This window comes from Chlorocebus sabaeus, chromosome 11, assembly GCF_047675955.1.
Source record: "Chlorocebus sabaeus isolate Y175 chromosome 11, mChlSab1.0.hap1, whole genome shotgun sequence".
Classification (NCBI taxonomy): Eukaryota; Metazoa; Chordata; class Mammalia; order Primates; family Cercopithecidae; genus Chlorocebus; species Chlorocebus sabaeus.
In genome coordinates this window covers 57,422,404-57,434,835 of record NC_132914.1, presented here as the reverse complement: position 1 = coordinate 57,434,835, position 12,432 = coordinate 57,422,404, and the positions used below count along the sequence as shown (strand labels likewise).

Genomic DNA, 12,432 nt, shown 5'->3' with positions numbered 1-12,432 from the left:
TAGGCTGGGTGTGGTGGCTCACACCTATAATCCCAGCACTTTTGGAGCCCAAGGCAGGCGATCACCTGGGGTCACGAGTTCAAGACCAGTCTGGTCAACATGGTGAAACACTGTCTCTACTAAAAATACAAAAATTAGCTGGGTGTCATGGTGCACACCTGTAATCCCAGCTACTCAGGTGGCTGAGGCAGGAGAATGGCTTGAGCCCGGCAGGTGTAGGTTGCATTCCAGGCTGGGCAATAGAGCCAACACTTTGTCTCAAAAAACAACAACAACAACAACAACAAAACATTCATACATACAAGAAAATATTAATATCAAATACAAACATCATCTTATAGGGTTACCTCAGTGGTTAGTTGTTCTCTCATTTTAATTTTAAATAAGATGATCTACCTTCATCTTCAAACTAAAATAAGGCTTAAACTTATGCCTCTTCATTTATCAGTTCTAAAATACAGTTCTTCAGATAATCTTTAAAAGACAGGATATTAAGAAGATTAAAGAGATGTTTAATAAAATTTATCCCTAACTTTGGGAATTTTAAATCTCTCATTTTAAATACTGACAATACCTCCCTATCTATGCCCTGAGATTGTGTCTCTCCAGCATCCTATCTTATCTTTTCAGGGTGCATTTCAAAAACCATAATAATTTTCCCTAGCCAAGCTTAAAACCAGGCACCTCGAAAGTTGATAAGCTACCCTACTTTATTCCTTCTTGGCTCCTTCCCCTTGACAGCTGTCACATATTCATCGGTTAAAGTATAATTATCAAACTAATTCCATGGATTCTATTTCTGCCTGTGTTTCTTGTGTCTTAGGCTGGGACAGCCCTTGGGTCTGTGAGAGATTCAGATTTTATCTCTATTTCTATCATGGCCTGCAGTAGACTTTGGTGAATTAAGTTAGAATATTTCCAGTCAGACTTTTATAAATTTTTACTTATAACAAGCCAGACTGATGATTTTCATAAGACATGCTTCAGTGCCCAACCCTATGACTGCAAGGCACAGGACAGATTTCAGAGAAACTCCTTTAGCTTTCTAAATGATGTGACTTCATGTCTTTCTCAGGACACACCAAAAATAATCTTCCATTTTGTTTTAGTTGCTTTCTAGCAACTCTACAGTTTAATTAATTTCTCACATAGCTTTAAAATGTGACAAAGTCTAATCACTCCCAATTGTCTGTGCTGCCTCAGGGGGTGCAGCAGGGATTTAAGGAAAATAGTCACGGGTGATGTCCTTCTCTACCGCTCTCTCTCACCTCAGCAACCCCCCACCTATATTCTGTTGATTTAGAGTAATAAGGATTTTCTCCCACAGTGTGTCATCATCTTCTTCTTCCTCTTCCTCTTCTTCTTCTTCTGTTTTTTGGAAGGGGAGGAGATCCTCAGCAGGAAGAAATGTTTTATGGCTAATTCTACTAGGTAAAAAGATTCAGTCCCTCTCTCTCCTCTGAGGGCAAATGAAAAGGTGTAATCTAAATAACCACTTATCAATTTCATCATTGAGATAAGAAGATGAAAGATAAGATAATGATAATAATTTCTCCCTTTTCAAGCTACATTTATATTTCCTTTGGATTAATCTGTAAATTCAATCATTTTGTTTTACAAAAGGAAGGAACGCTAATATTAGGTAGCAATCAGTATCCTAAAGTTCTTAATTGGTTACAATTGGAATAAATTGAACTTAACATTTCATATGTCATGGAAATAAAAGTAAAATACTCTAATTGTGTCCCAAAACCTGCAGCATCTCTATAAATGAAGAAGATGTGGTTTAATAGAATCCTACATGAAGATGAGTTAGGTTTCCTTGATTGTAATTAACAATGTGATATGTATATCTAAGAGGCTAATGTGACCTCATGCTGCCATTAATGGCAGGAGAGTGCCCAGAACAAATAATGTGATAGTTTAACAGCTTTTGACTTCTAAGGAATTCTGCTTCATTCTGAAGACATGTTCTTTCCAACTGATTATAATGTTGAGATGACTTTTTTTCCTACTTTTATTTTGGGTTCAGAAGGTACATGTGCTGGTTTGTTACATGGTTCAATTGCGTATTGTTGAGGTTTGGTGCATTAACGATTCCGTCACCAAGGTAGGTGAGCCTAGTACCCAATAGGTAGCATTCCAACCCACGCACCCATCTCACCTTCCCCCACTCAAGCAGTCTCCAGTGTCTCTTGTTCCCATTAAGATGACTTTAAATAAAATGATAATCAAGTATTTTTTTTTAATTTAAAATATGAAAAAATATGAGACTGGATGGGATACAAAGAATATTATAGTTTATTTACTTGAAGAACAGTTTAATGAGAGGTGATATGTTTAGTCTTATCTTGCTGTCATGCTTTCCTCATGCCGACACGTTAATTAAGTTCAATTCATGTTTATTGAGTGTCTACCATATTCCTGGCAACATGATGGGATTGAGAACTAGAAATAGACCCCGGTTTTGGTTGTTTTCATTTGCTGTTATATGACCCTGGGAAAGTATTTTACATTTTTGTATTTCATGCTTCTGAGCTGCAGTATTCTCAACTGTAATATGGGCATGATAATACCTATTTCAAAAGGTGGTCAAGCATTAAATTAGGTAATGTATGGAATGTAACAGAGTTCAGCTCATACAAGCTCCAGATATGTATTTCTGAGTATTGTTCATTTCATATTAGTATTCAATGTATTTAGCAGGTCCCCAGTGGAATGAACTAGGACCAAAGGGTAAAAATTGCTGACATATTTCTTTTTTTTAATGGAGTTTTTTTTCTTTATTGAGAAATGTAAGACTTGGGTACATGAAATAAACCAATTTATTGGAGGACAAATCAAAACCCACAATAGAAAAAAAAATTAACACTGGGCCACAGCAGAACCCTGAGAACATATTTGTATAATTGAAAAATTCTAGGCACTTCATAATTGACGTTTTGATACAAAATGACCTATTAAATTTGCAGTTTGTAGTTCTTGGTGTCGAGGTCCATAGGACAAGCTAGGAAGTCTTCAAACCTTGAGCTGAACTCCATGAGGGGTTAATTGGCTTTTGAATCGGTTTTTCCTTGTCTAACAGGTAGCAGCAGCAACAGCGCCCACTTTCTGGGCAGCTTCTTTCTTGGCATGATGAGCCTGTAGAACTGCTACCGCTTCATCCACCTTGGAGTGGAGAGACTGGGGGAACTCTAACATGTGGAGCAGCTCGGAGTTGTCGATCTCCAGCAGTATTCCCGTGATCTTCCCAGCCAGGTTTGAATGCGTTGTTTGGATGAGTGGAAACAAGCGTTCTCCCAGCATCCGCTTCTGTTCCTGAGGGTGTGCTGCGGCCAGCATGGAGGCAATCAGTGGCTCCTGTCCCCTGCCGGTGGACCTCAGGCTGGGGTGCCTGCAGAGGCTGTATGGCAGGATGAGGGCTGTGAACACTGGAGGCGTATTTGTAGAGGGAAACAGCCCCAACCCAGGGAGCAGCAGAGGCAACAGTCGCGCGCAGCGCTAAGTTCTGCACAGCTGTGGGAAGGCCTCCAGATTGGCAGCTGCTGACATATTTCTATTCAAATAAGCAGTAACTCTGTGTTTCCCCCATTTTAAATGGTTTTAAAGCATATTTTAGTTTACAGATGGCTTGGAAATTCTCATAAAAGCTATGAGTCCCCTCTCCATATATGTTCATGCATAAATAAACACAATCACAGGCACACCATTTTGTTAAATGTTTCTGGAGATAGATTGGGTCACTAATATTCTTTCCTTAGTTTATGTCTTCAATAGATAAAACTTAAATCAAATTGGCAAAATTAGAAATTTTACAAGGAAGTGTGAGGAATGCTCTTTTGTTGGAAAAAAAAAATAGTATTCAAGAATCATCTGTCAGGAATGCTGCTAATATTGTGCTTTCTATCTCTCTAGGTGACAGTGTGATAAGGATAATAGAGAAGAGATTGAATATGTTATCTCAAGTTGTTCAATTAGAGATTAGAGTTCATCAAGAAATATCCTAAAGACTTACAAAATATTCCCTAGATATGACATGGCACATATGTAGAAAGTTAATTATTACTTATTTGCTGACATTTAGCGTTTCGTTTCCAAGCATTACTTTGGGATCAATTTTAGGGTTTGGGTTTTGTCAATAGAACAAAGTCAGCTCTGTTACATTAATTTTCTAAATCTTTATACACCCATGGTCACTTTTGCTAAGCATACAAATATTAAGCTCTTATTTAATGTAATTTGAAATTTCAACTAAATATTTGAATAGATTGACAATTTTGAAAACATTTTCCAATTAATTTTCTCCTGAGGATTCCAATATGCCTCTCTCCATGCTCATCCCCCCCATATATTGCCCTTGTTAACTCCAGAGCTTGCACGTACCTACCTAATGTTTTTATATCTTTGACCCGGAGGGAAGCAAAAATAAATAAAGAATTAGAGTAATTGTTCAAATTATTCTAACTAAACTTTCTCTTTGGTTATTGTGGTACTTAACATCTTCACCCAGTAGATCTCCTCCTCCTCTCTGATAACCTAACCTGGCCCTTGACCCCAGGGGTACCATGTGAGCCAAGTTGAAAGATTCATAATCTATAAACTGGCTTCAAGATATTGGTCCAGGGGTAGGCATAATAATCCAAAAGGGACAATAAGAATCACTCCTCTGGCTTTTTAACTGGAACATGTGTATGTGTTGGAGTTGGAGCTCTTATGTACACATTCATGTTTAGAGGATGGTGAATATCTCTTCTATGGATATAGAGTTTCAGGAATATAGGTCCAGAATATATTTACCTGTCACAAAGACAGAAAGAATAAGCCTGCAATACATAGAAAAGCAGAGATGATAGACAGCAGAGTATCCTGAGAGTGCCAATTTCAATATGCCAGAGATGCCCGGAGGCTTACAATTCTTCCTTCAATTCTGTGAAGTACTCTAATATCTTGTGTATATATATGTGTGTGTGTGTGTGTGTGTGTGTGTGTGTGTGTGTTTGTGTGTATTTGCTTAAGATGGATTGAATTGAGTCCCAGCCATTTGCAATTGTAATGGCCAATACAATTGCTAAGAATCCCAGGTTATTATAATACAGTTATGTGTCACTTAGCAATGGAAATACATTCTGAGAAATGTGTTATTAGGCAACTTCCTCACTGTATGAACATCATAGAGTGTTCTTACACACACTTTGATAATATAGCCTAGTACACATCTAGGCTATACATATAGCCTACAACACATCTAGGCTATACATATAGCCTATTGTTCCTAGGCTACAAAATTGTACAGAATGTTACTGTATTGAACACTGTAGGCAATTATAACACAATCGTAAGTATTTGTGTATCTAAACATAGAAAAGGTACAGTAAAAATATGGCATGAAAGATTTTAAAAAGTGGTACTCCTATATAGGCCAGTTCCATTATAATCTTATGGGACCACCATCATATATGCAATCCGTCATTAACCAAAATGTCATCATGTGGTGCATGACTGTGTGTGTGAGTATGAGGATGACTGCATCTATTATGCTTTGCTTTATTAGTGATATATTTGGACTTCTTTTTTCTCATACTAGTTTTTAAAAAAGTATTCGTTAGCTAATATGTTATATAAAAAACCTGTGAGATAATAGTTAGAACTTTAGAGAAATATGTGTGATTACACTATTTCCTAATGTAAATATACAACTTGACATATATTTTTCTTAAAATAGTATTCAAATGATTAGTATCATATAATCATGTTTTCAATTTAATTTTCATTTGCTAGAACTTCAAGCTAATATTATATAAAATTAACAACATCAAGCTAAAGATTGGCTTTTTAATTTTAAAATAAAAATTATGTAAACAAAATTTATAAAGAAAATTATGTGAAGAGGAAAATGGGAAAAAACTGCTTTAAACAGATTTTCTTATTATTAACTTGAAAAGTAAAATATGGTGTGAAAGTTTGACTTGGTGATAGTGAATATAATTATGCTTTATATTTAGTTATTCTTTAAAATAGGAAATGATTACATTCATCTCAACTTAGGGTAATGAGCAAACATAATTTTAATATAGTGCCTTTCACATAGAAGTCAAGAAGCTTGATATGATGATAATGACAATTATATTTTTAATTTGAATCTATGAGGCATAAGTTATCTCAATTACAGCAAATTGGAAATGAAGAACTATAATCAATAGAAACATAGTAACTTAATGTCATCTTTTTTTTTTTTTCAATATATAGTAGCCATTTTGCCTTTCAACTTGGCAGCTCTTCCTCTCTGGCATAAAATCTCAAATTTCCTTCAGGAAAATATCCTCCATTTAAACTCAGACCACAAGGTTCAGGAAGGTCTCTGTCACAGGCTAAATCTCTGCATCTGAGATTTAGGCTGGCCAAGCAAAGCCTGGAACTGCCTTAGACATAAGGATTGGTTGAATGATGAGCATTTGGCCAACTATATTGAAGCAGAATTCTGGGGCTTGTGAGGAGCCACTAGGACGAAATGCTCTCTGTTTTGCTAGACTTGAAGTTATGATCATGTACGTAAGCCAGGAACAATTGACAAACATTTTGAAACTATAAGAAGTCTTAGAATGTAACCTGTATAGAGGAAATTGATACTGAGCAATGGAAAAAGACTCAGTCCTAAAGACTTAAGTTGAGATCCTTGAATCAAGTGGCACGTCAAGTGATTTCTGAGGAAGAAATTTCTTTTGCTTATCTAACCTGGGTGCATTTTTTTTTTTTTTTTTTTTTTGGTCAAAAATGGAAGACTGTGTACTTATAAACTATGCCTGGAGTTGATTTTTTTTTGTTGTTTTATAGATGTTTATCTAATTCATAGTACTGGTTAAGTGAAGCATAATCCTATATAATTTTACTGTCAATATTCCACATTGTAAACTAAGTTGAGACTTCAGTAAATTCTCAAAGATAATCAGTATGGATGCACAGTCATCTCGTGCATTCTCAGCACTTTATTGATACTCTTTTTTAAGGATGAAAGCATGATGCTTGCTGTTAAGAAAGTTACAGTATATTTTGGAAGAAAATAAAGATATATTAAGCAAGAGCAAGTAAAATGCTCTCTGTGTCTTACAATGCTCGCTATGTCTTATAATTAAGTGCTCTGAGTAAACACATCCCCTCTGAGTCTGTGCACCTTACCACATACATTACATGTTTCATCCACTAGGGGGCTGAATAGCAGGCAACTCTTTGGTTAGGGTAGCATTGTAAATTTAAAATTCAGTGATTAGATAAAGGGCAAAACCCAGGGAGATTATTAGCAAGGACAGGAAGATTATTTGCTAGCAGAGGATGAAAATACTTGAGCTTGATTTCTATGTTAATGGATGATAAGATAGGAGCTTGCAGGAGGATCAGGGGACATTTGATGAGGAGCAAAAGCAAATAGTCCCAAAGCATTTTGCACACAGCTATTCTACATTTTATAAAGATGAAATTTTGGTTTCTGGTGTGTTTGCATAATTTTCCCTATTTCAAATACAAGTGTAGATTATCTTTCTGAGCCTATTATAATTTTATTCAAAAATTAGAATGTATGGAATTCGATGTGTTAGAAGAATTAAATGTCAAGGTTCCATCTTAAATCTTATTGCAAAAATCAATAGCTGAAAATCACTGACCAAACCTTGGTAAGTAGGAGTTCATCAGGTCAAGAAATGGGAAAGAGCATTATAGGCTTATGAAATAGCATGAGGCAAAAAAAAGGGGGGGGGGGGCGGGGCAGACTTATGAAAATAAAGAGACACATAGGTCTATATTTTAGAAATTATAAAAGGACTTATTAAGAAATAAGTCTGGAAAGCTAAGTAGTGATAGCTAATGAGGAATTTTCATACCATGCTCTTGATATTAATCTTTTTATTTTACAAAACAAAAACTTCATTGAATATTTGGAAGGGTGGTGGTAATTTGAAAAGAATCTAGGTAGAACACAAAGGTTAAATAATCATGGGGAAAATTTGAGTGAAAGACTAGATATGGAATATTTATGGGATATAAAGAACTAGGGGATTAGATAAAGACCTATGTGAATTAGAACAGGGACCACAGGTGGAGTGTGGTAATGTCCATGGAGATGGTAGAGCCCTGTTGATTGATTTGTGACATTTTTATTGTTTTTATTTTCTATCTTTATGAAAAATAATTGTAACCAATGCTACTTTCTCTTAGTGTACAAGTCAAAGTCCTTTATCTGATCACCAGGTTTCTAAAATTGGTCCCTAATTCCCTCTAAGATCTCATCTGCTGCTTTCTCCCTTTTTTCTCTGTTTGAACCCTGCTGAACACCTTGCCCTTTCTTGAACATGCCACATGTACTCCTGACTTAGAGCTTTTGCACTTACTGTTTTCTTTGCTCAGGATATTCTTTCTTCAGAAATCTTCATGGCTTGTTTCTTCACCGCCTTTATCTTTATATGCAAACATCACCTAATTTACATTTTCTGTTCTATCTAAAATTGCAACCTCTTTATCCCCCTTCCTTGCGCTATTATTTTCTTAGCACTTATTATCTAACATATTTAATGATTTACCTTTTTTGTTTGTTTTCTCCACTAGAAAATTATGTGTTCTAAACGTTTTACTGTTTTGTTTACTGCCATAAACTTAGCATTCAGAACATCTCTACAATTATAAGTACTCAAATATATTTGTCAAATGCATGAAGTAATATGTTTTATGATTTATATAGCTGTTTATGTGCTTTTAATATTTTTACTCATTTGTCATATATACCACCCTACCATTACCACTTGTGAATTTGTCCAAATTGGTGTGCAGAAAACCTCTGAACACAAGATACAACTCCCCCATGCCCACCAGGCCCCGTTCCTAAAAAACACGCACAAACACACAAAAATGCACTTTCTTTCTCCCTTCCTGTCTAGGAGAAAATATATGAGAAAAATATTTTCTATTTTGACTTAATAACCTTGTGGATGAAAGCTATATTACATAATGTTTTTTACCTAATTTTATCTATTAGGTGAAATTCATTCATATATATTAAGCTAATATATGTAGCTTATTATGTCAAGTTCCACACGGTGACAGGCACCTAATATTTATCTGAGCTTCTCTCTCTCTCTCTCTCTTTTTTTTTTTCTTTTTTGAGACAGAGTTTCACTCATGTCATCCAGGCTGGAGTGCAATGACATAATCTCGGCTCACTGCAACCTCTGCCTCCTGAGTTCAAGTGATTCTCCTGCCTCAGTCTCCCAAGTGACTGGGATTTCAGGCACCCACAACCACACCCAGCTAATTTTTGTATTTTTAGTAAGGACAGGGTTTCTGTCCTACTAAACCATGTTGGCCATGCTGGTCTCGAACTCCGGACCTCAGGTGATCTGCCCGCCTTGGCCTAACAAAGTGCTGGGATTACAGGCATGAGCCATCGTGCCCAGCCTTTCTGACCTTCTCTAATTGCTACTAACTTGTTAGAAATAGATGAAAGGCCCTTGAGCTCAGGGGAGACGGAGGCTACTGAAACTTCAGGGAAGAATCACCACTGGACTGTTTAGGAGTGGTCACATTGTCACCCAGTCAGTTCTGGCTAGGCAGTGGGATGCTCCTCAAAATGGACTTCAGAGAAAGCCCCTTATTTAATGATTGAAGAATCACATTCAATTGGCACAGCCGTTATCCCTCTGCACTGCATCACTTGCACTTTCCCAATCATCCTACCTGGAATGATTGGTGGGAGTGATGGTGAAAGGTGCAGCAATCATGAGGTGATAAATACAGTGAAAACCATTTGTCAGTACTAAGACTTACAAAGCAGAAGGTCAGAAAGACTCTCGGTCTCTGATGGCGTCACTCAGACTTGAAACAGCTCTTAGGCAGCCATTTCTGAATTTCTTGTCACATGAGGGGGATAAAACTTATTTGCATAGGCCACTGCAGTTTGGTTTTGTATTTCTAAATGCATTCCTAATTACTGCAGTAGTAAGTTAGTGGTTCAAATATGTTGATTAGTTTGTGTTAATTAAGAGTACTATAATACATAACTTACTTATCTGCAATACTACATTCCTTGTGAAATCCTTTATTTGATAGCGATGAGTTATATTAAAGTAAAAATGGAATTATTAGGGAACTTCATATGTAATTTTAATTTACTGACATGGGTTAATGGCTTCATGAGGTAAAATTATATTTGAGAGGTAGGATCTTATAATAGATAATAAGGGCTAATATATATTGCTTATTACAAGTGAAATAGAGTTTTAAGTGTTTCACATTTAATTTTCCATCCAATTTTTAAGATAACTCTATGAATTTGTATCAAATCAAATATAAATCCATTACTAAATATGTCTCAAGCTCTCTTTGTTGTATATATATCATTTTTCCACAAAAGTTTCTGTAATTTCCACATTGTAAAATGTTCTGTATCTATTAACGGAATGTTACATAATTAATATCACCCAAAATAGAACTGCATCAAGATAGTTTGGTTAATAGGTGAGACTGGTACAGATTAATTATCAATGCCCCATTAATATGTACTTTAAATGCAAGCACATGAGTCTTCCCATTATGATGACCAACAATTTTCAGGTTGATAAATTTCAGAACCGTTTCCTTTTCTTATTATTCAAAAAATGTAGTTTTAATCACTATCCTGAAATAAACTGTGTGATAAAAATTCAGGACAAAAATGAAAATATTGAATTCTATACTTGCATTTAAAATAATGATTAGAAGATGAGATATAATTTAGCAGCAATTTTTTAAAAAGGATGGGGTGAGATTAGTTTCTAACCCAGCATCTAAAAACTTGGAAGTCACTTCACTGTTCTAACCACAAGTAAAAAACTGAACAAACCCAAAATCAGCAACTCTTCTTAGCTCCATAAGAGTGAAGATCAGGGCGCAAGCTGCTACCCTCCTGCTCAAATGGAGACACCAACAGGGAAATACAGATAATCACAATTTATGGAAGCAGAAACCATGAGTAATAACCTCTGCAGGAACCACTGTCAAAGGCATGTAAACCAGAGCAACTCCATCTTAAATAGGAGCTGGGGAAAATAAGGTTGAAACCTACTGGGCTGCATTCCCAGACAGTTAAGGCATTCTAATTCACAGAATAAGATAGAAGGTCAGCACAAAATACAGGTCATAATGACCTTGCTAATAAAACAGTTTTCAGTGGAGAAGCCAGCCAAAACCCACCCAAAGCAAAATAGCCATAAGAGTCACCTCCGGTCGTCCTCACTGCTGCACTCTCCCCAGCTCCATGACAGTTTACAAATGCCTTGGCCATGTCAGGAAATTACCCTATATGGTCGAAAAATGGGAGGCACAAGTAATCCACCCCTTGTTTAGTATATCATCAAGAAATAACCATAAACATGGGCAACCAGCAGCCCTCGGAACTGCTGTGTCTACGAAATAGCCATTCATTTATTCCTTTACTTTCTTAATAAACTTGCTTTCACTTTGTACTGTGAACTCATCCTAAATTCTCGTGTGAGATTCGAAAACCCTTTCTTAAGGTCTGGATCAGAACCCCTGTCCTGTAACACCACTGCCCAGGTAGCAAACCTGAATTGTACTTGAATTGCTAGAGGCTCAATGAGGACGAATCTGAGAGATAAGTACTCTAGGGGGACCCAGCCTTCAGGGGCTACCACACGCTTTTATAAGACTTACCTCACAGAGCTCTGCCAGGTCTTCACAGTGAATATCAGAGAAACACCTCATGCTTCTGGCAGGGTGAGGGGAAAATGAACCATTTAGAAATACCTCAGAGCATTCAGTTCTTAACAAGAAGAAACTAGTTAATCAAAGCCTAACCTTCTGGAGTTGTATCCAAGTCTAAGTGACCCTAGCTAAGAGAAATAACCAGCTCCATCCAGCTCTAGCCATCCTGTTCCACAGAAGGGGAGGAAAGAAAATTGAGAAGCAGGTGAAGTTCACCGTCCAGACACAAAGGCTCACTAAAGACTGAAACATAAGAAGAAGACTATAGAATGCTCCCCTCCCCCACACCTTACCACCACATTACTAAAGGCCTATTTACATCCATTTATTTTACCCAGTTATTCATGTCTGGGTATCAGGAAAAGATTATAACACATAATAAAAGGTAAGAAACAAAACAAAAGGCACATTTTAAAGAAAGAGCAAGCATCAGAGTCAGACTCAAATAAGGCAAGGATGTTGGAATTATAGGACTACAAATTTAAAGCAACTGTGATTAATATGTAATGGGATTTAACAGATAAAGTAACAATCTGCAAGAACTTAGGGGGCAATGTAAGCAGGGTGATGAAAATTCTAAGAAAGAATAAAAAAGAAATGTTAAGAGATCAAGAACACTGTAACAGAAATGAAGAATGCCTTTGGCAGGCTTCTTAGTAGGTGAGAAATGACTGAGAATAGCTTCTCTGA

General features: G+C 36.4%; 1 protein-coding gene across 1 annotated transcript; it reads right to left on the bottom strand.

The window, feature by feature from the left end:
* Positions 1-2,784: 2,784 nt before the first annotated feature.
* On the bottom strand, positions 2,785-11,742 carry LOC103239503 (polyadenylate-binding protein 4). Its single transcript, XM_073021306.1, is given in 3 exon segments — positions 2,785-3,366; positions 3,368-3,556; positions 11,692-11,742. Coding segments are annotated over 3 exon segments (528 nt in total). The 3' UTR covers positions 2,785-3,078.
* Positions 11,743-12,432: the final 690 nt, after the last annotated feature.